Source organism: Astyanax mexicanus, chromosome 15 (genome assembly GCF_023375975.1).
Source record: "Astyanax mexicanus isolate ESR-SI-001 chromosome 15, AstMex3_surface, whole genome shotgun sequence".
NCBI classification, from domain to species: domain Eukaryota; kingdom Metazoa; phylum Chordata; class Actinopteri; order Characiformes; family Acestrorhamphidae; genus Astyanax; species Astyanax mexicanus.
The window spans coordinates 31880382-31905012 of record NC_064422.1 but is presented as its reverse complement, the minus strand read 5'-3'; the positions used below and the strand labels follow the sequence as shown (position 1 = coordinate 31905012).

General features: G+C 41.4%; 1 protein-coding gene across 31 annotated transcripts in view; it reads left to right on the top strand.

Annotated features, from left to right (window-relative positions):
• The window catches only part of tcf7l2 (transcription factor 7 like 2), a 104790-nt gene that overhangs the window by 29089 nt on the left and 51070 nt on the right, over window positions 1-24631 (top strand). For 17 of the 31 annotated variants that reach the window (XM_049464328.1, XM_049464329.1, XM_049464331.1 and 14 more), the window contains exons 4-5: window positions 8822-8923; window positions 17343-17402. The exons of 4 other annotated variants lie outside the window; for them this stretch is intronic. In XM_049464328.1, the coding sequence (XP_049320285.1) occupies window positions 8822-8923; window positions 17343-17402 (162 nt within the window). The remainder of the gene's footprint in view (window positions 1-8821; window positions 8924-17342; window positions 17403-24631) is intronic. 10 more of the 31 variants (XM_007259224.4, XM_007259223.4, XM_049464332.1 and 7 more) reach the window with 1 other exon arrangement.

The following is a 24631-nucleotide window of genomic DNA, read 5'->3' as shown; positions in this document are numbered from 1 at the left end:
TGAGCTGGTGGGGCGTACTTTTTCTCTTTTTTTCTTCGTCTTCTTCTTCTTCTTTATTTACTCATAAAATGTGTATTAGAAGAACTAAGCAAGTGTGAAGAAGCCCTCGTGTAGACTAACTTTTAGTTTCATCTAGTGTTGGGGCAACTCCTCCTCTTTCCTTTACCTGTTCTCTTTTCCTCTGCTCCCGTCTCCCATCATCCCTTCTGTTCATCTGAAATCAAGGGCATTTGAATGTCTGCCACACACACACACACACACTATCTTCCTCGCTCACTCCCTCTCCCTTAGCTCTCACATCTCACACACTGCCCTGTGTCTCTCAGAGAGCTGGAAAGATGGAGATGGGGTCGTACAGCTGAGGGAGTTTTCTCTCCCTTGGATCAGCGATTTTCAAAGAGGCCTGGCTAGATAATCATTTTGTCCTCTTCACAATCACACGAAATTGCTTCTTTTGTGTAAGTGAGTTTGTACTCGAGTGCAGTGAAATGCGTGTGCATTTACAAGTTCCTTTGCTGCTCTGCACCTGCAAACAAGACAATGAGGTGCAAAGGGCCTGAGAAATACAGACAGTGCTGTAACTATAGAGCTTCAAGAGTGTTGGAGTTTTTACCCTGTGTTTACACTGACTGGGGACAAGACTCTCACTGAGGCCACGTGTGTTGCCTCTTTTGGTGTCTTTCAGTGTGTGTGATACAGTTTGATAGTAAACAATATCTAAAGTCTAGAAATATAAAAGTTTTTGGTGTAGGTCCCGTTATCAGCCCAGTTCTTGTAACGTCTGGCCTTTGCAGGCAGGATCAAAGAGTCTCTGGGTGGAACTTTCAGTGGGCTTTCATTTTAGAAAGTGGAAGCTGGGACGTCTGCATCTAGAATTGATCTGCAATGTTGCTTTTTTTTCTTGTCACTTGTGGCTAAATCATGGTTACAAATCGCATGCTCTCATAGGAACTGACTAGTCGATTTTTTCTATGTTGCCTGCTAATTTGAACGCAGGGCTATTGGATCCTATTAAAGGTCTGCCTAACTCTAGATCTTTGCATTTAAACTTCACAGTGTCTGCCCCAGCCTCCGACAGCCACCCCTGTCTAATTCAGAGGTCTCAGGGTTTTTTAAATCAGCAGCTTCCGCACTTGTGCTTATAGCTTGGAAATTTCTCCTCCTACTCCAAATAAAGTTCTTTATTTCCTTTTCTGCCTTTTTATCGCTTCAAATCTGCAATCTGTCATCCCAATCCCAGCATCCTCTCCCTCTCTCCCTGCAGGGCAGGCGTGGACATGCCCATGGCTAGGTCAGTGGGTTGTGTGTGTCTGTGGAAGTGTGTGTGTGGTAGCTTTGTATGTGCCTGACCCCTGGGCACAGATGGGCTGGGATGTTTGGGGCCTGGCACAGCGTCCCTAGTGGAAGGCTGACTGGTCGGCCGTATGCTGAGTATGTAGCCTCCAGATCATGTCTCTCCCTCTCTCTATATCGCTCTTTCACACACTCTCTCTCTCCCTCCATTTGTATTGTTTACGTGGTTGGAATGCTTTCTGACAGAGCAGTTCATCCCTTGCCGGACCGTTGGGAATAGCTGCACGTTCCGAAGCCTCGCTGGCACATTAGGCGTCTGATTTGTCTGATTACAGCAAATGTCTCTGCTCTTAATCCAAACAAAATGGGCAAGCCGTTTATAGTACGACTCGCCTTTCATTTGATAATCACATCAGATGTGTTTGTGCCGATTTAGTTACTGTGCCGGATGCTCCCTGTAAAGCAGTGGCATTCAGCACCCTACGCAAGATCAGCCTCAGGCAGTTAATGATCTCAAGTGCTCTTTTTAGGTGGATATGAAGCATCTATATTCATGATGACTTTGTGGTTCTTCAAGAAGCGTTCATATCTTTAGATTCTTTAGATCTACAGGAGCAGGTTTAAAATTGTTCTGGTGTTTTTTTAGGACCTGAAAACTCAGGTAAAATTGTACACTGTCCTGTCAAGTCATGGGACAGGAACTAGTATGGTGTCCCATGACTTTTGTCCTGGAAAAGTTAAAGAATGCTGCACTAACCTGCAGGATATTAGTGTAAGGCCTACTGTACGAGTTTCTTGTCTCTTCGCATGGGCAATTCTATTCAGATGCCTCCAATTACAATAATTTCTACCTACTGTGCTGTCCACTGTTTTTGGTAATGCCTTATATAATGAAATCCTGGTACACACTTGGCACAGTGCATCTACTATTGGAACAAATTGCATTGTACTTTAGAGTACACTAGGCAATGTGTTCAACCTCACTCACAAAAGTTCAAAGTCAATGTAAAAAGACTTTATTCCTGGTCATTTTGGATCACATCTGTCTGTCAATTCGTAGTGAAATGGGTGCATTACCTGAGGTCATTAACTGCACAATGTGATGTTCTGGATGCTACAATAACATACAGCCTTTTATGTAAAAGGAATAACAGCAGACCTGTTGCTCTGATCTTACCAGAAAACTATTTTTAGCCTTAGTGTAGCCTACGTGTGGTTCATGTGTGGCTAAATATGGACAAATGGGCTAAATGTGAGCACATAATTATATTTAAACAAAAGCAGTACTGTTAAAAATAATTATAGTGATGTTCTTGACTACACTATTTTAAAAGTTTGCAAATACACACACAGCTTGTCTAGTCTCTGCGTCTCTGTGGATAAGTACTGCCAAAAGAAGCAGATAAACTTGAACCTCCTGGCACCAAGCCACCCAGTATTGAACTGTGGAGTAGTGGATATCTGTGGTCTGAAATCTTCTAGAAAGCCTAGCCTGGACAGTAGAGAAAGTTATTGCAACAAAAGCTAGGTTAAACTTTTTTAGTACCCTTGTTTTTGAAATAAACAATCAATGGACAAATGCCCTATTTTTTTATATATATAGTCCATATAGTGTGTTCCCCAACTTATAGTTAGCAATGTGGGGTGTATTTGTCTGCCTCTCTCTCTCTCTCTTTGGAAACTATGGAGAGAAAGAGAGCGAGAGTTCATCCCTCTGGGAGGATTTAGAGGACTCCCTTGTCTTTCACTTCATCAGAGAGACAATTGAATCATTCAGGCCCATTGTGGCTGTAGGGAGGCAGGAACGAGGAGGCGAGGCAAGCTCGGAGGGCTGCTAGAGGGTGGGGGACTGGCGGGGTAGCCAAAAAAGTGCAGACTGCTGGTGGAACTCACTCCTCCAGCAGCAGGGGGAAGGGTGCAGAGTTATCCTGGAACTCCAGAGCAATTTGTCACATTGGAACGGCACTTGAGTTACATGGGGGGGCCTCCTGTCAGGAGGGGAGTGTGGGGGAGGAGGAGCAGGCAGCAGGCGGAGGTCAGGGGCCGCGGCCTATTGCAGCCCAGCCGCTGCGTCCATCAACGGGCCAGAGAGCGACGGGGCGGTGCTGGGGAGAGGGGGCTGATGGAGCTTTGGCACCGACGAGGGCTCCGCTTTCCTTGGCATGCTTGTTAAACCTGCGGGAGGGATTAAGCCAAGGGAACATTTGCAGTAGTGGTCTAAATGGATACGCCTGTCAGAGCATGTGCACTCTTCTCTCAGCAACCACATTCATCCAAGGTGTCTCCTTTCATTCCCTAAAAACAAACCCTGAATCTCCACATCCCGGGACATCACCTGGCCTGCACCTACCCTTTGCAAGTTTACAGAAAACAAGGTGTTAAGAGAGACATTCATTAAACACCTCTGTTGCAAAGACAATCAGTGATGCAGTGTTCAAACACTGGAAAGTGTAGCAATCTTCTTTCTCAGGGGTTAAGTGGTTACGAGTTCTGGTCTTCAAGTACCCCTGCTTTGGAAATTGTTTTTTTTTCTATCATCTCCTGAGTTGCAGTAAGTGTAAGCAAGAAAAACCCTAAAAGGTACAGGACAAAAGTGCTCTTGGGCCAAGGTTGGTAAAAAAAAAAAAAAATAGTTCCACTAATGTGCCAACATTTAACTAGGCAATGCAGGGTTTTGGACATAGAGGGAAATGGTTCTGGTGGCTTTTCCACATTGTTCAGCACAGACCCTTACACGTTCTCATCACAGTTAACTTACCCTACTTGGGGCCTCAGAACTGTTTGGTGGGATGGATTAATAATGTAGGGATCTGTGGGTTGGCTTTACAGTTACATCAGTCTTTATATTTACAGTACAGAAAGTGTTGGAGACTATATCTTGGAAGTGCTAACGCTGTGGTAGCAATGTTGGACAAGGCCAGTAAAGATGTGGGATGAAGCCCATAGCTGACATGATAACACTGTGGTAAATATGTTGAAGGAGGCTGGTAGCCAGCGTAAAATCTCGTTTTTACTATTTAAGATTGCTTATTCTGTCAGAATGTAAATGTAAGACCGGACACACTATACCACAGCAACTTTCATATATCTATTACAGGACACTTTACACCTCATGGTCACAATTTAGTTACACCAAAAGTAAGAGGAAACAGTAACTGGTCTAATAGGTCCACAACCAGGAATGGTACAGCGCAGCCTTAGTAGCCACTTGATCCAGCATTAGAAAAGCAGCCAAAAGAACGAACATCAGTGTTTCTTCTGTGGTATCAGACTGAATACCCTTCTGGATACTATATTTTTGTATTAAAGTAAAGTATATCCTACTTCAAAATCTTTTCCTAGGATCTGGAATTTAGGTGCCATTTTTTCAAATGTGTTATTACTGCTGAGGTAGTAAAGCCCCACTCCAAAGTAAACAGTCAAATGCATAAACTAACAGAGAGGCAGTGGTAGGCAGTGGGAGTGTGGAGAGAGGGGAACAGTGGAGCTGAGGCCAGGCTGGGAGTCAATAAGTCCCTCCAGCACCAAGCACAGGACTGCACCCTGCAGTGATCCCACCCCTAATTACCACTGAAATCACACCAATTTCTTAGAGAGGGTCCCGGTGCAAACATACCCACACACACACAGTACTGATGCACACACACACACACATACACACAACCCATTTTTTTGTACAAGAACTGTAGAAGTCTATGTGCAGATAGATACCCACAGGCAATAACAGCCAACTCAAACCTGGGCTTTCTTCTCCTGTGCTGCTGCTCACTCCTTTGCCTTTATGAAAGCTGAGTTGTGAATGTCCTCATACAGCTCGTGAAATCTCAGAAGAGTCCTGGCAAGGTCATGCAGACGGAGAGTGATAGGCTGATTTCAAGAGAACCATGAAGCTCTCAGATTGGGTAGAGGAGGACAAAGAGAAGGAGCAGCAGGGAAGCCTGTGATTGGTTGGATCTGGCCAGAGACGAGGATGGAATGATAACATTTTCACTCTCTGCCTGGCCAAGTTTTTGGCTCGCCTCCGAGCCCACTGGTTGATGTCCCGTTGGCATAGCAGGCCAACCTACAAGGCCGACCAACTTGTCAGATGTTTCCTTCAGGGATCTGCTTTAGTATAGCGCTGGGCTTCATTTTTATGTTGATTTTACTCCAAATCCATTTTTCATGTTTTAACCTTTACCAAGGTTAAGAAATAGGCATGTAGCTCATGGGTCTGGCCGGCTTAACTCACCTTTACCCCGTACACACACTCTTTCTCTCGCTTCTCTCTTTTAGTCCTTCTCTCTGAACTTTTATTTCTTTATCTTCTTGTTGCCGTTCATGTCTGTGTTTTGGCTCTTTTTTGTAGCTGTTTTGCCTCAGTTGGGTTTAACCTCATTAGATGATCAAGCTCTGGATAAGCTTGCATGCAAATCTGCTGAACTCTCCTTTTAGTTCCATAGATTGTTTGAATACTTATTTGAATTTACTCTCGGGCAATGTACGAAACAGCTGTTTTAAAAGGTCACCCCCTCCCAGCACTACCCCTCCATTATCTGTGTTGCTGTTCAGGTCTCATGTAATAACAGCAATCAGGACCCTGTTAACCCCTGACCTGGCTAATTAGGATAATGCAGTGGGCACGTGTAGTATTGGAGACTGATGTAATGACCATGAAGTTGATTAATCTGACATCTCGAGAGCACACTCTTAAAAAATGAGATAAGTGGTACTTTAAATGATAGAAAAATTACTTTTAGTTCTAAAGAGAACCATGTTTGTATACAGTTTTAAGGGCAAAAGAAACATCACTTGTGGTATGATACATATCCTAGTCTAACATGGAGATTTAACAAATGAGCAGTTTATGCTGGATGTCTCTATAAGGGCTGGATATTGTTTTACATTTTACACCCAAACAATACTTTTTTTTAATGCTTTTCTAAATTGTAACCTAAAAAAACAAAAAGCCAACATGAGTAATCTAATTCTATCTCATACTATCACATTGAGAGGCTCTATCTTTTTGGATCTTGTTGGAACAAACAAACAGTGAGCATGTTTGTAGCGCTTTATTAAGAACAAAAACAACAGCATTATTGTGCCTTAATATTTTAAGAAATATCAGCTTTAGATTGGCAATTAGATTTTTAATGTTGGTAGTTCCCTGCATGTTTGAGAGGGGGGCAGTAATAATAGTGGTGTGTGGTTTAGGTCTGGCAGACTAGATCCATTTTACTGTTTATAATATCTCAGAGCAAAGAGGGGGGACGGGGAGGGACAGCATGAGTGATCAAGAGACAGCACGAGTGAGAGCGGGCGAGAGAGAGACAGCGCAAGTGTCTGAGAGATTTCAGCGTAGTGGCATTGTGTTGACAATTTGAATGATTCGCGTTTCTGTCTGTGCTCTCCGCTTGTGTGCGTCAGGGTGCCCCTTCCGGTACTAGGTAGTACAGAGACATTTTTTACAGTAACTCTATCAATCTCTCAAACATGATTCTACTTTTGCACCTCTCAGTAAACTGCAGGTCAGATAAAGCCACGGGTTGTTCTTCAGTATTGTGCTTTGCTATGTAGGTGTAGGTCAGAAGTTCACAGGTCAAGTCCACTGGCTGGGGGATTGATGATTGACTTTTCCAGGATACAGAATCACGCTATCACATTTATTGGTTTGAGGTACGGCTAATTAAAAGCATAGTTTTTTCTTGTTTAAAAATGGTCCTTACATGGACTCCTGCTTGGCCAGGAGGGTGGAAAGTGAGAGTTGGTCAGTATGCAGATCTACTGATATGTGAGTGTAGAGCTGAGCACATACTCACCCACACACACACCACACATGTAGCCTCTCAACCTGCTTCCATCAACTCGTCCCAGCATCACCACAGGGAAAATTGGAGGATGAGGCAAGAGGAAGGAGAGGACAGGAGGGATGAAGCACTCTTTTCCTGTGGTTGAGTGAGGCGGATAAGGCAGGGTTCAGAACTTCACCTACTGCCCCATAGTGGTGCACTTTTATTGTGGAGTAGGTCATAGTAGTGTCAAAACCAGTCAAAATCAGTAAGGATGCATTAATCCCAAATTTTCCATTGATTTCAATACTTGAGCACAAGGTAATGGATAGACTGTGTTCTTTTTTTTTATTGTTGCTGCTATTGTTAAAACGTTACCCTCACTGTACTGTTTAAAGTAATTATTTAAAACAATACATATTGTAGAAATATACTGAATAGTATGTGTAATTTGTTTCAGTTGTTAATGACATAAAACACTGACAGAAGTACTAGGCTTCTTCAGTATAAAGGATATAGTACTGAATCAAAACAAAAACACAAGTTAAAAGTGACCACGGCCCGAACCTCGGCCTGGTGAATTTTTCTCTAACTGGACCGTACTGAATTCTAATAAATACCACTGCACTACAACTAAATGTATCTTCAGACTATGAAGAGTAAATAAAGATTATAATGAAGTGTTGCCTCAGGGGACTGCTTGAAATTGCCCACACCTGTGTAAGTTTTGAGGTGTTATCTTGTGAGTGCTGATGGATAGGACTTTACTTTTCAGACGTTTTGCAGATATTTTAACATTTCCAAATCCACAGTGTCGCATATGTACCTGGATTATGTATTATGAAAAGCGATACCACCCACAGTGGGCAGTGTGTTTAGTGTGAAATAATGATTGTAACCAGGTAGAGTTGTTTCATGTGTACAGACAAGCGACTCACATCAGTAAAATCACATCCACATTCACCGCAGGAGACCTCACATACATGTACCCCAGGTCCAGGTGTGTGTGTGTGATTATATATGTGTATTAGCACTAAACAAAGTAAAGGTATGGGTCAATCATTCACTGGTGCTGTCGCTGAATTGACTCAAGTCCACACCCTTTTACAAGTACACGGAAAGGCAATAAAAATGCACCTGGCATTCCAGGGAACGTCTTAGAAAGAAAAAATGCATTTCATGATCATTACTGAAGCTATCTGTTGACCTGTCTCAATAACTTTTTTGGGGGTGATATATTTGTAATTTTAACAATATTATTGTCATTTTAAGAATATTTTATGCCACTGATATGAATAATAATAAATATGGACCACTTGTTTAGAGCACAATAAACTTTAATTATTAAGAATATCCTAAATAACTTAAACATAGTTAAAATAAAGCCACAAAGTTGTTGTAGTGATAATGAGGTCAGCGAAAATGATGGCGGTCATGTTTATATATTGTATGAAATATCGATGACATAATTGATGTAACAAGCCTAGCTGTAAGTAAATAATAGTAAAACAAAATGACAAAAACAGAGTGTTCTTTAACATTTATCTCCATGACACATATGGCCTATTCCCTTCCATGCATCATTCAACCCAGGATCTGTTTCAGCACACTGTTTATTTGCTTTTGCCCTTTTCCTTTTTGTTTTCTGAATCATATGGTCATTTTTAGGCTATTTTTACTCTTCTGTTTCTTCCTCCCTTTGCTTTCTGCATTGTTTAACATGTTTTTGTTTCTCCATTTTGTTTCTTTCTACCATTCAGTATCTACAGATGAAATGGCCACTGCTAGATGTTCAAGCAGGAAGTCTTCAAAGTAGACAAGCACTTAAAGATGCCAGGTCCCCTTCTCCGGCACACATCGTTGTAAGTAACACCCATTAGTCATTCCATTTACAGAGCTCTTTGTTTTTTACGACACAGAAAAAGGAAAGAAAAGCATCTCTTCCTGTACCCTGTATTGTCCACCTCTTTGGGACCTCACACTTCTGTCCTAAAACAAACTTGTTGAGTGAGTGCAAGTGACTAACGACTGCTTTTTATATTTACGTGACGTATGTGGCGGCTGTAATGTGTTGTAGGAATAAGAAGGTAGTAGGTTGAGGTTGAGGTGTTTCTGTAGAACAGGTGATAAGAGCTTTGTTCAGTTTAGCTATTAAATTGCTTTTCAGCCAATGAATACCTTTTATATTGTTTGATAGACTAGACATTTGTGTCTCTGATTACATAACATACATAAAAGATTATGTTAAAGCTGTAGTACCTAAGAATGTTTCTTTTAAATTGAAAGCATTCATTTTCCAGAGTTGGGAGTGCACAAAATATTCTAATTATTGGTGTCATTTTCTTGGCAAGACCATACCTGCAATGTCTAATATATAATAATTAAAAATACTGAGTGATTTGGTAGGTTTGTCAGATGTAATTGCTCTTATGACAGACTTTTCCTAAAGGAACAGATTAAACAAAATGATATTCACAAAAAAACTAAATTTTACACACACAAATTGATTTTCATTAACCTGCATTAAAAGTCCACATGTTCTGTTCAATAACATATTCTCACCAGAGTGGGCGCTAAATCCCCAAGTCCCCAAAACCTACAGACTGTCGCTTTAATGATCATAAATGAGGATTCAAAGAACTACTTCACAATCTTTCATGGCCCAAAGCAAAATAAACTCTGTGGCAAAAGCAGATAATTAGTGGTCAGACCACTGAGTGTAGAGGATAAATAAAGCACAATACGTGGAGTCGAGCTAAGTCAAGCCCTGCAGGATTATTTATTTATTGTCCAGCTTGTAAGAGAAGATACGTGGGTAGTTTTACATCCACACAGTTAACCCCAAACAAACGCATTCAACATCCACATACAGCAATACAATCATCCAACATCAAGGTTAGACATATCAGTGGACTGATGTAATATTGTAATCATAGAGCTTCATCATTGTCTTACCAGGAAAACTGTTGTGGTTGCTCTGCTGAATTTCAAGCCTTTAGTTGTGATTGCCCTTGCTGTAGTTCTCAGGTCAGTTGTAGGTGAGAAATCAAGAGGAACAGTCAATAAAACTAATGAATTTGAAGAAAAACTAGCATTAGTAAGTAAACACGCTGCCCTCGGCAGTTGGCGGTGCACTAGTAGTCGACCCTACATTTATTGTCTTTACTTTTTAATTGGTGTCAGGGGACCTGACTTTTACTTTCACTTAAAGTGCACTTTTGAGCTATTTTTTGAGTTTTCTTTTAAAAAGAAAGGAACAAAAAAACCCTTCCTGACACACAGGCCTCTCAGTTTGTTTGGGTGACTCAGGTGTATTACAAGAAAACTTCCATTACTTCCCAAAATCAGCTGCGGTTGCGAACAGCACATATACAGTAAAAACTCCCAGACTTCAGCCCATCTCGTCAGCGCAGAGTTAAGAATAGCTCCCTGTGCCACCCTGTGTTTATTTGAAACAGACCTGTCAAAAGTTAAGTTTAGCACCAAAGAGTTGGCGATGGCAGCGTTTTGATGAACTGAGGAGCCAGTGAGATCTTCACACTGTAAAGGTAGCTGAATATTTTTAGCACAAGATAGGCAGGTTTATAAGACAGTTTCTGCTTATTTTTGGATAGGGGAAATGGACACCCCTCTTTCTCAATCATCAAAATCAGTGATTCTCAAACTGTTGAATTCTAGAAAACGTATTGCATGCACAGAAATATTAAGGATTGGAATCTATAAAGTTTTAATATGCAATTTTCATTTTAGATGTGCTTGTGTTTAGTGCTTAACCCAAAAGACATTGTAAGTAAGCAGACATAGTTTTTTCTCTCACAATTACAGTCAACACACAGTTTCTGTATTATGTTTAATAGCAGAATAAATAACATGGATTTAATCGGATGCTGTGTAAATGCACTAGTTCACTACATTTTCTTGCACGTTCATTATTTTCCTCATCCTCTCGCTTACTAGGAGGCATACTCCATTAATTAGAAACAAGCTATAATTTGCCACTGATCTAAATCTGTAATCTTTTAGGAGGCGTTAAGGCTAGTTTCAGGTGAATATTGCGTTTAACTGAAATCTCTTTACTTATCAACACACTACATATCCACAGTGTTGTGTGTTTTATCAGAGTATTGCTTTAAAGACCTCACCTTGCCTCGCCTGAGAACAGGCCTTTCCTCTGCACATCCTGCCACTTTAATCACGGCCTATATTTGTTTGTTGCGATTGGTGTTGCGTTTTTGTGATCCGTTTGATCAAGACCCAGGTTAGTGAGTTCAGGCATGCATCGGCACAGGTCGTACCAGAGCAAATCAGATGAGCAGATGTATTACCTCGTATTGCCCGCTCTCTTCCCTCGTTTCTGTCCTTCTTTCTCTTCCTCTTCTCTGATGTGTGTGTTTAATTTGCTGTTTCCTTCGTTTGCATCATGCTGGTGGGGAAACCTTTAGTCACACTACCTGCAGTTGTCTGATACACACACACACACACACACGTAAAGTTAGTTGAACATTCCATGTCAAAATAAATACACTTAATGAAAATAATGTTTCAATCATTATTGTGACATTGTTGGCCATGTTAATTTTCCTGAATAATTCAATAGTGCAAGGAGCAGTCACTAACAGCTTTTGTATTGTATACTCTGGACATGTTAATTTATTATATATATTCACACATCAGCTATAAAACATCAATAGATAAATAAATAAGTTATATGATAATCCCATTTAACACAATATAAAACATCTGTCATATATTTATCATATCACACTTTTGACATTTGATTTGTGAGTAAAAACTCAATAAAACTCTGTGTATGTGTGTGTGTGTATAGCCACCATGCTTCAGCATGTGATTCTCTTATCTGTTTCTATAACCCATAAACAGTACAGAGTAGTTTCTTTCTGCTGTCAAATCGAAATAACACCTGCCCCCTTTGACCCGTGGCAGCCAGGTTGGGCTGTCTGCTGTGGGCCGATAAGAGGATGCTGATGGGTGGGAGATAAAGTAGCAGGAGCAAAAGTTCAAGAGACCCTCCAATCAGCTGGAGAGAGGCACAGGCACACACCGATACATGGACCTGGTAGAGGGGAAATAAGGGGTAGCGAGAGGTGGGGGGGAAAGGGCCAAGGAGGAGAGCAGTGCTCAGTGCATTGATTCAGAGTGTTAAACAGGTGTCCAATAGAAGAGAAATACATAATAGTGAGAAAAATTAAAAATCTTTTTTTTTTATTTTTTATTATTTTTTTTTTTATAGACTGACAGGTTAGGTTAGGTTAATTCTACTGAATGGCATGGTGACTTAATCAAGTTTGACCTACTGCACAACCAGTATGGCTTCTATAAGGCCTAATATCAACACAGCACATCACAGAGAACATCAGGCTACAGATGCATCTTTAATCTTAAATGTAAAAAATAGTTGATATTTAAGTGGTTCTTCAAATTCTAAAAAAGATGGTTATTTAAAATGCACTTGTAATGTAAGTTGGAATAACGCTTATAGAAAAAAAAAGAACTGACCTATAAAATGGCTAAATCTGCCATAGTTGGGCTAGCGTTAGGGATGTCCCAATCACATTTTTTACCCGAGTAATTTGCACATCCAATTTTTATTGCAAAATAAACACACGCTACATAGCCATATAAATGATTTTCATTTAAATTAACACCTTTTCTTAATTACACAAAAAAAAGTCACAAGTAGATTTATTGAGTGGGAAATAAAGAGAAGTTCTACCTCAGTCTCAAACCTGTCTAATTTTCCACCCGCTTGTGCTGCCTAAACAGTACACCACTCATAGAAGCCTTGTCGCTACTCGTTCACACTGAATATACGCCATATATTTAGTCATAGATTAGTGCTAGTCTTTTTATTTTTGTGCGGTCACACTCCACTTCTTTCAAATGTGTAGTGTTTACTGCATGGACGTATAGACAACTTAACATGAAACTATTGATAAATCAGTAATCCGAATCTTTTCCATCCAATCCAATCCATCCGATCCTTTTGTAAAATATGTGATCAGACCTGATTTCTGATCACATGATCGGAAGGTGTATTTGTGTGTAATTGTAATTCTAAGAACAAATTTATGTGTGAAGTGAAGTGAACTTACCCCAAAACATGCTTCCTTCAGATGCCAAACAAATCTCACACGTGGAATTTCCTCAAGATTGTGGAAAGAGTGTCCCTGGTGGATCTTCATTAAGCAGTTTAAGAGAATTCCACTTTCTGCATTCATAACTGTTCTGAAATGAGTATTATAAGCTCTGTAATTCTGATCAAAATCTGTCTAGTACTCATTTAATTATAAATATTTATGATTCAGCATTAGATTGCATCAGCAGATAATTTTTTTTTTTAATAAGACGTACTGTTATTTACAGAATACAGCAGTTGATGCACATACACACAGTAATAAGTAAAGTGTTGAATGTGCACTTTTAATGCACGTGTGCACACAAACACACACACTTGGACACATAACATTAGTGCTGTAGTTGGAGCTGTAAGGGGAAGCTGTTGGAAGAAGTTGGAGATGTGATATTTCTCCACAGCTGTGACAGATTGAGCATTCGTTCCAGGCTCAGTTTCCTGTGTCCTGTCTGCCTGTGTGCACAGCTGTCCACTGCTGCTCCAGCAGACGCAATTGTGTGCCACCAGCACATGACTGAGGCCTTTACGTTCATAACACAGGACGGAGCATAAAGAAGCCAGACTTATGACTGACCAGTCAGATACACATTTGAATGGATATACAGTGATGTGCATGCAGGTACCCTAGTGTGGGAATGACAATCGTAATTCTTTAGATTCCGCTTAGTTTTAAAACTCTTGTAATGTCTGAATATTTTGTATTGCTACTTTGTAGCTTTCCACCAGGAGCAAATTAGACCAAAACTTTTAGACCAAAGGCTTCTCAAGTACTAGGGCACAATATGTACCATTAGCTATTGAGCAAAGTCATTCAGTGGTTAGATATAAAATGCAATGTTACATATTATGTTTACCTGGTAAATTGTATGTTAATATTTCAGTTGTCCATCTAAACCGAGGGAAAAGTAAAAAAATATATATTATAAAGGTAATTTAGTTCCAAGGCTCCAAGGTTCTATTTTAGGGCCTAAGAAAAAGTAATGGATTTTCTAATAGTAGTGAACTGTAAGCCTGCCTACTGGGTTTAACAGGTTTAAGGGTTTAATAATTTTTGGGGGGGATTTTTTTGTTTTAGTTTCCGGTTAGGTCAGGATTAGGGCCTGATAGCTTATGGCTTTTTGATATTTCATATTTTAAAAAATAAAGAATTTGCTGAGAATTGCAAAAGTGATACAAATATTCACATAGACACACACGCAGCCTCCCTCTCTCTCTCTCTCTCTCACTCACACTCACACACACACGCACACGCACACTGCACACTGTCCCTTCACTCCTAGTCCTGTCGAGGCCGGACAATGTCTCCATTGTTTTCTGTGCTTTCACTGGCAGCAGGGGATGGCTGGAGTGTTAACTGTTTCTCCACCAGGCTCCACTGTAGTAAATACACAGAAGGTGTATGAGTGTGGTGCGTATATGAGTGAGTGTGTGTGTTGTGTGAGTGTGTGTATGAGGTTGTGTGTGTGAAACGCGGGAACCGGCAGGGAGCAGAGAAAGGGGAGAGGGAGTGAGGGGGTTGGAAGAGTTGTGTTTTGTGCCTGCTCCGAGTGTATGGTAATTAGTATTGAGGAAGTAATGGAATGTGAGCAGTTCATACAGCGCTAGACCTCCCACCTGAAGCCCCCCGCACTGGGAGCCAGTCAATGCTACGTGTTCTTAACACCAGTTCAACCAGAACTAACATCACCATGGCGACAGATCAAGATAGAATTACAGGTTTTCTTTAAGAGCGGCCATAAATATTGAATCATATAGGGTAGAATATTTCAAGAAAAAAAATCTCACATATTCCCAGCCTCCCACCGAGTGTGGGAGACGGAGCTGGCCGTGGCGGGCTGGTGTGGGGCCAGGAGTTTTGCCTGGTAATTTGCTCTTTTTTTCAACTGTGTGAATAGTGGTGCACCTGGACTGGCCGGACAATAGCACGGAGGGCCAGAGGCCTGCTGGGAAATCCCAGCCCCCTTGCTGATAATGAGCACCCCAGTGTCACAGCCTTCAGACTCAACTCCAATACACATACACTCTCTCACCTTCTGTATGTCTCTCTATCTTTCTCCCTCTCTCTTATGCTCTCTCTTGTGCTGTGTTCAATCTTCCTCTCTTCACGAAGTCTTGATTAGTCTTCTGTTCCAAGGCCTCTGCTGTCATTCACTGAATGGGATGTTTACCACTTAGTAATGGCAGTCCAGCAACAGTTAGAAGTGTGTCATGGTCACTGAAGTTAGGCCTACAGCTAGCTTTTATTTCTACAATTGACTGTTTATCCTGTATTAACTGTTTTTATTAATTGGATATTTAAAGCATTGTATGTTTTGGAGTGTTCTGTGATGGACAGGCACCTTTAACGTAACAATAATGTTAATAATGTTAAGAAATTAATAATTCCAGATATTCTCTGGACCAATCTTAATGAGGAAGTATCAGATAACTAGATGGATGGAGGCTTGATTAGTCCATTCACTCACAAAGTTAATCTGACAACAGAGACTATACTGGTGCATCAAAAGAAAATAGAACATCATTAAAAAGTTACTTTACTTCAGTTATTCAGTTCAAAATATTACACTCATATAGAGATGTGGATTTCTTTTTCCAGCAGGACTTGGCACACTGCCAAAAATAACAATTGGTCTTATGTAACACATTTTCTGAGACACTGAAATATTAAACTAAAGTAACTTTCAATGATATTAAATGTTTTTAAGATGCACTAGTATATATTTATATTGTATTTTACCCTCTAAAATATGAAGTCCTGTATGTGAATTTCTTACTTAAGTTCCTCTTCCTCAAACCACACACCTTACTTATTTTGTTTTATTATTTTCATTGCAACTAAAATAATGTAAATGTTTATATGGTACAATATGTAGTTACTAAATAATAAAGCTTAAAATAAGCCTAGAGGTCAAGGGGCTTAAAATGCTGATGAATGTAAATGGCCTCCGTTTCTGATTGTCTGCTCTGTATTGTGCCTTATTTAAAAGAACAGCAGGATTAAATAACTCCTGTATGTTAAATAGGCAGATATGTGTAAATGATTTTGTTTTGATTCACAAAACAGCCAAATCAACACTGTTTCTTTTTTGCAGCTTTTTTTATTTGTTTCATATACTGCAAGTTTTAAACTCGTATCACTCTCTTTTATTTTACAAAAATCATGTGGAGAGTTCAGTTTTTACTGATTCAGGTCTTTTATGGTGTACTGCAGCAATAAAAGCCATATTACTCCTAATACTTCCTGCACTTCCCCAATACTTCCTTTTTTCCATAATCCACTTTTACAAGACCTATTTTTTTCGACTCCACTCCATGTGAGCAAGACTTGATGCTCGGTACTCCACCCACCACTCTAAGGGTTTCTCTCCCAAACACAAGATGTAAACACACTCTTTTCTGAAAGTAAATACTGACAAGGTCATCAACCCATGTGATCCTAGGTTAGTTACTTAACTATGAACACCCAGGCCACCCACAACACTGTAAGAGGAACATGATGTAAATGCGTGTATTTATGTATGCATGTGTGTATATGTGCATTTGTGTCAATTACAAGATCAGCTAAAGGATTCTTCCCTATGGCACCCTATTAGAGTGTGCCTGCCTAGGGAAAGTTTGTGTATATATGTATGTATGTATGCATGTGTGTGTGCTAAGATTAGCATCACTCACTTTAATGAGGTGACGTGAATTTTTTATGTCCTTCCTTCTTTCTCTTCCTTTTCCTCCTCTTTCTTTACCAGCTTTCATGATAGGACAGGGAGCCCAGCTGAACTCCGCTGAAGGAAGGTGTTAGCATAGCTAAGCTAGCATGCAGATAGCGTATCCCTTTAGTTTACACTTCGTCACTGTCCAGAGACGTCCCCCAGACGTTAAGTTTACAACCTTACACTCAGGAAATGGCGTGGTATGTGTGTGTTTAGTGTAGTGTATGAGTAAAGTGATTGGGCACGCACCCAAGTGTGGCCTCAGATGCAGGAAACAGCTTGTAAATGGAAGCTAGCTGTGTAGAGGAAGGAGGCAGTGAAAGTGGGTGCTAGTGCTCTGTCTAAATTCATTCCCTTGTGTGAAAAGAGTGTGCCATGCAACAATTGTGTGACTCCGGCACGTCCGTCTTTGCCTTTCAGGGGCCCTTCTGCTTGGAATTCCCCGGACAGGCCGATCTGAGCCTTCACCAATTTCAGTTGGTGAGAATTTTGAATTCCAAGTATTTTGTAGCTGCTTTGTAAAGAGCTGTGTAAAAATTCTGAATGTAGCCATTTTAAAATAAATAATGTTAAATGTCATCATTAACCTTTAACCTGAAATGCTGTCTAAATGATCTGCTGTGTTCCTGCTCTGTACAGTGAGCCTGCATTTGGTAACAATTGTCACAGATCCACACTTACTCAGTGCTGTAGATGGAGTCCTGTCCAGAATGCTCTGGTGTGCTGCTGAAGAGTAGAGGTGCAGTGTGGGCCATCTTTCCGATATGACTGATTGCTGATTGACATGATTGACTATGTATTTATCACAGTACAAAAATGTAACATTACCCAGATATGGAGGTGTGATTATCAGCACCATTTAATTAACTGTGTCAGCTAATGTGTGTGTTAACATGTTAATAGTGAGCAAACTCCCAACTTATCCCACGCCAGCATGTTGGTATAGTGCCACACTCCCAATTTAACCATCCCCAGCATATTTGCATAGAGTTAACTACCAATTTAACCCACTCCAGCATGTTCTAATAGTCACACACTCAACTCAGACCAACACAGTTACAACAAAGTTAACCCACTCCAGCATTTTCCTGTTGTGCTTTATTCACAATTCAAGCCATTTAAATTTGTTCTGATAGTGTCATGCTCCCAATTTAACCCATTCTAGCATTCTGTGCCTGTAGTGTTGCATGCCCAGCATAACCCGTCAGGCATGTCCTTATAAGATCACATCGCCAATTTGACAAACCCCAGCATAATCTGCCACATTCACACTGTATCACATTACAACACGTTTTGCAGCCCCACATTTACAATTGGCCAATTTCATCATGTTCTTAAAGTGCCACATTCACAATTTCACCCACTCTGGCACATTCATATTGTGTCAGGCTTTCAATTTAACTTATTAATGCTATTAATAATTATACTAGCACCGCATTCTAACACTGGCTTGTTTTTTAGAGTGTCACACTTCCATTTTAACCCCTTCTGCTCTCACTCAATCACACTCCAAACTTAACCCCTCCAGCAAATACACATAGTGTCTTAGTTCCAATTAAACTACAGCATGTATTTTATTGCATCACACTCACAAACATTTATTATAATGTGATACTCCTAATTTAACCCCTCCTGGTCTTTAATATTGGTGCACACTCCCGACTTAACTTGCTGAAGCCTCACCTGTATGTTCCATTATTCTGTTTCTGCATTGCACTCAAATTATGAGCTGAGGCTGTAACAGTACAGCACTGGTGCCAGCACTGGTGCCAGCACTGGTGTCCTGCTTGATGTGTGTGTGTGTGTGTGTGTGTGTGCGTTAGCTTGCAGGGTTGTGGTGTTGGTCTGAAACATTTTGGTCCCTCAGGGCGCGTTCCTCGCGGCCCCAGCGCCTCCCTGAGCTTTACCTTTGTGAGTGCTCCACACTCGTGAGCCGCGTTCGTGTCGTGGTAATTATTTTTCTCTCATCTTCCGGAATGGCGCCAATTATTTCTTACTTTCTTTTTTTTTTCATTTTCTTTCTCCTGAAGCAGCTGGCATGAAGAGGGTGCTTTTCAGTTCTGGCATCTGGGGTTGAACGTATGCCAGCGAGGAGTTAGGAGGTGGAGTGGAGTGGGTTGTGTTTGCTCGCATGCGTGTGCAGTGGCATGTCATGCGGGTCGAGGTTAAGGATGTTTGTACGAGACAAGGCCGCAGTCTTGCTGTCTTAATTGTCCTCTTGTCCACTGGCACAGAAACGATCTATTAAGAGGAAGGCAGTGTATGTGGAGAATGAGAGAATGAGAAAGAGAGATAGAGGGAGACTTGTGTGGCGGTGTTGGCTGGGCACGGCGTGGCATGACGCTGAGGCCGCCGAGTGTTTCATTCACGCCTCGGCCCTCCTTGATGGACGCAAATAGTTGGGAGAGCTCAAAAGAGGGGCTCACAATGGGGTAGCCTTGGTCTGCCAGACGCGCTGCGGGCGCAGGGATCAGCGGGCTGAGAGATTGTTTAGCTCATCCTCATGCATTTAGCTCTGTGAAGGGAGCCGTGGCATTGTGGGAAGAGCGTGTCATGGAGACGGCAGGAGGATAACTCATTTTTTGGTCTCCTTTTGTTGTTCCTCTTTTGCACTTTGAATCGCTTGATCAATTGCTTATTGATTGGCACGTTTTGCACGGATGTAGACCATAATAAACACAGCACTTAACGAGATCTCAGCTTTATACTGTTATCATCTCATACAACACAATAATCACAGCCTTTAATTCACCCTCTCTCTTTCTTTCTTGCTCTCTTTCTCTCTCACTCTCCCACCTTCAATCAATCTTCTTGCTCCCTGTATTTTCCCTCCTCCTTTTGTCTCTCTTTTTTTCTCTTTTTATCTATCCCATTTTTACCCCTTCCTATAATATCTTGTTCTTTCTTTTCCCCCTCCCTCCTTCTCTTTCATTCTTCTCCCTCATTTTCCCCTTTTCTTCCTCTCTTTTCTCTATTTCTCTCTCTCCATCTCTCTCTTCCTCTCTCTTTTTTATCTCTATCTTACTTTCTCTTTCTTTCCCTTTCTTCATCTCTCCTCTCTTTCTCTCTCTCTCTCTCTCTCTCTCTCTCTTTCTCTCTATTTTCTTACTCTTTCTGAGGTTTCACAAAATGTTGCTGCCAGAACTTGTTTTACCAGGTGAGGGAGGAGCTCCTCAAGGTGTGTGTGTGTGTGTGTTCTACTGTCTATACTTTAGTTGCATGTTTGGGTACATGCTGTGTATACATGCTATGTGTGAGTTTGTGTAGGAGTGTGTGTATACTGTATATACACATGTTCAGCTGAATGGTGAGCTAAACTGGGTCCTGTACAGTAAGGCTGGGTCAGTTTTCCCTTTCGCTCTGTAATGATGTAGTCGTCGTAGCTGCAAGGCTCTGGGATTTGGGCTGAGGGGAGGTGGTGGGGGGACGGTTGAGTGGGGGGTAATTGAGGACTGTGAGTTCTGCTGAAAATGTTTGGGATTTTTGTAGGAAAAAAAACTTCCCCAAAGGACTTCCTGTGAGCCAGAAGAAAAGATAGCCCTCCCCTTCCCCCCCAACACACTCGCACTGTAGACTTCATCCTGATAGGAGAAGAGGTTTAACCCTTTAAAGGACCTGTATTGTACAAAAAAGTTTAATATCACTAATTTATTACAATAAAGTTTCACTTCACAGTCGACAGAGTCTATAGAAACTTGTAGACCACAAAAACCTTGTATCTCCAAACGGCAGTTTTACAAAATATAGAGATAAAAGATAGAAAATGTTATGTCAATGTAGTCGAATAACATTCTAAAACTGCAAAAAAAAAAACTATTTATGTATAAGGAACATATACACTATATGGACAAAAGTATTGGAACACTTACTCATTACCTGCAGGAGCTTTAAAATATCACAATTTAAATCCACCTGCATTTATATAGTTAATATATCAAGCTTGTAATTAATCTATTATTGTGTAAAGTCGTATTTATTAGCAACTACTAGAAATGTGTAAGTTATGTAGTTGTAAGCATCAGAACTTAAAGTGTGATCTCTTTAGAAGGCAAAGGGGATAACTTTTATGTCACTGCAAAGCCATTCACCGCTGGATTCAGCACTCTAATACCTCATGACTGAGACATGTCGTTCTAGCACATACAGACCTGAACCTACACACACACACACACACACACACACACACACACACACACCTTGTGCTGGTGTTGAAAGACACGGACTTAGCCAGTACAGTATTAGCACTTGAGGCTGTTTCACAGAGAAACTTGTTTTGACAGAACTCCAGGTGTCTCATTGTTGGCCTGCTATGGTTCAACAGATTTACCAATTAGTGTCGGGCTGTGGGCAGGCGAAGGGAGGGGGGGTGGAGCTGTTGGGCGGTGTTATGGAAGAACTGAATGGAGGAGAGAGGAAAGGAGGAGGAGGGCAAAACGGAGTGATGGAATGACATTGGGCTGAGTAGACTGGTGTGTGGGGGGGTGGTAGTTGGAGGAGTGGAGTGGGGGGGGGGGGGGGGTCATGTGGTTGGAAAGGGCCGTTCAGTAAGCTGATACGTGACCTCCTTTCACAGCCCTGTAATAGAGTAGCTTGGGAAAGTAGCTCTCAGCAGAAAGAGAGAGAGAAAGAACGAGAGAAGATGAGGAAGAGGAAGGGACATGATAAGGATGAGGGAAATGCCTGCCCCTCGTGCCCACAGTTTAGTGTTAGCTCACTGGATTGTGTAAGGTACACACTGATTTTACACCAATACTATATTGTATTGGCACTGATACACACAGTCACCCATATTTATCAAACTTCTCAGAGTAAGAATGCTGATCCAGGAACAGTTAAGGTTTACTAAATTCTATTAGACAGCTGACCGATCAGTACCTTTACTCTGAGGTGCTTGACCATTGAGGCCCAGTATCAGGTAGAGCAAGACAGATTGAGGTAGCATGAGGTAAATGAAGGCAAAGTGAGGTGAAGTGAGGTAGAGCAAGGCAAAGCGATGTAGAGTGAGGTACAGCAAGGTAGTGAACACACACCAAACTGCCTCCCAGCCTGCAGCCAATGCAAGATACAAAAAAAACCCATTTGAGCTGAAACTAATTAAGGATCTGTACTCCTAATGTTTTACGTCGAAATTGGGATATCACAAAGTCTAAATGCCTATCGCACTTTTTTGTCCATATCAAGTAGTAAAACCAGTGTTGGTATCGTATCAGAGTCAAGTAATGTCAGAAAGTTGTATTAGTGCATTGCTACCTATACTCAGTATTTAGCAGTGTTGAGTTGAGTTTTTACTACACTACAGCATCTGTAAAATCCGCAGGCTCTGGCAGGATCATCAGTAATGCTGCAGTGTTTTATAGCATTGGGAAATAAATATTTATCTTAGCTGTGTTATGATCACTATTATTACTTTTATTATTATTATTATTTTTATTATGAAGCACGTTGAGCGATTGCATTATATGTAAATGTAACACACAGAGGACATCCTGACTTCACTGACATGCTGAGCGTTTATTTTTGTTGCTGAGGCTCGGCCTGGCCTGCCGTTTTTTTCTTGCTTTTTGTGCTTTACATAATTGCTGTTGCTTTTTCTACTTAACTCTTTTTATTTGTGTTCGAGCATGGCCTGCTCTGGTTCCATGAAGTTTTAGATGAACTTTTGTGAGTGGAGGAGGGAAGGGGGGCTGGTGTAGCGGAGGGAGGGAGCGAGCTAGAAGTGATTTAGTCTGCTTCCCCCGGGTGGCCTGTAGAATGTGGAGCTGTTTTTGGCCCAGCTCCGGCTGTTTTAGTAAGCCTCTCGCTCGCCACCCTCCGTCACCTAAAGTCAGATATATTTAGGCCGTAATTTAATTGCTGGGAAATTTAATGGAGCTTTCTACCAAATCAGTGGTTGTGAGGTTTCATGTTAGAATGTTCATGTTAGGGAGTTAAAGGGGCAACTGCTTTATAGATGTATAGGTCAACACTCAAATGCCATGTCTGTATGCGTCTTAAGGCTGAGTGTGTGGAAGCAAGAAAGTACACGAGTGTGTTTGAGAAGAGTGAGAGGGGGTTGGAAGGGAGGGAGCTGAAGCTGACAATCGCAAAAGAACAATTTATTGTTGTAACTGAATGTGCTGTGACAGTTAAAGTTTAACACCTCCCTGCCTTCACCCCTCTTTTGCTCTTTTTATGTGTGTGTGTGTGTGTGTGTGTTGGCTGACGGAATGCTGCCTGCTTCCAGGGAGCACTTAAGCCAACCCGAATCAGGTTTACTTTGCGAGGCCTCTCGGCGAGAGCGCGAGAGGGATTATTTTGGAACACTTGGTATCTGATTTCGAAGAAGTTTAGCATTGTCCTTTCACATTCTCCCTCTTTAGATTGTTTTCACACGAGTGTGTGTAAGAGTGTGTGCATGCGTTTGTGTGTCAGCTCACCCTTTTCGAGTCTAACGCCCAATTTATTTGATTTTGTTCCTCTCAGCAGTTTCTGGTGCAGACATCTCTTTGCTTTGTATTTGTTTCTCTCTGGGTTTTTTTTTTTTTTTTTTGATGTTTGCTCCACTCCACAGTGCAGTGCGCTCAGGCAGTAGTATCTGAGTGCCGAGTCCTTCGTCTCCATTATATCTTAAAAAGAGAAAAGTGACGTGGGACTCTTTTCTTTTAGTCAGATCTCAGTCTTTGTATTTGATGTTTTTTGTTTATTTATTTGTTGTTTTTTTGCTCGTTTTTTGTTTGTATTTTAGTTTGAGTATTTTTTTTCTGAATGAAACGAAGGTAAACCATCATCACGCTTGCACTCACTCATGCTGCTGCAGGTGCGGGTGGGCTACCTTTGTCATTTGTTTAGCGTAAGAAAGCGCAACGCTTCTGTAGTGCAGTAGAGAGAGGAGAGAGTGCTGGAAACAGAAGCTCTATTCACTGTATTCACTGTAATTTGACAGTCAAGTATCGGGGGCCACTTCTTGCTGGTCTTGCGTGGCTCTTTTCCAAAATGGACAATAGAGTCTGTAGACAAAAGAAGCATATATAAATAATAATAAAAAAAAAACTCACCTCCTCATTTGAGCAGCAATAAGTAGGAGGGAGGGTGTGTGGGGGGGCTGTAGCTTCGTAAAGCCAGAGCTGCTTTATCTTTTTTTTTGCAGCAGCAGCAGCTGGATAGCTGTCAGCACGCTAGTTACTTTTCATGCATTATTAACGTTAACTAAACATGTTTATTTGCGCATTTATTCATTCATTTGTCTTGTTAACAGCCGTTCGGGAGCGGTAAACAGAGCGGGCTGTGCCTGCAAGGAGCTCTGACAGTGCAAGCGCGTGGATTTGAATAAGATGGCGGGGCCGTGATTGGAGCGAGACAGGCGTGGTGTCCGCCCGAGCCGGGGCTTTATGGGGAGGCTCATTAAGGACAGCGCGCCACGTTGGAGTAGAAGCCAGCCAGTCAGCCGGCGCTTCACTGGCCCTGCGTCTCTTTGAACACTGTCCCGCTCTCATCTGCGACATGCTCTGTTCCTCCGTAACAAGACGTTTTTCCTCACACGGCTGTTTTTTTTTTTCTTCCCTCTCTCCACTCTGCCCCCCCACCAAATGTGTGAGGGTGGAAAAAGAAACTGAATGGATGAGATGCCACACGCCACAATCTTTTGGATATCAAGATGATCCACATTTTTTTAACCTTTATTTTTCCTTCACACTTTTGGATAGGCCAGTGATTTTTTTGTCATAATTGTT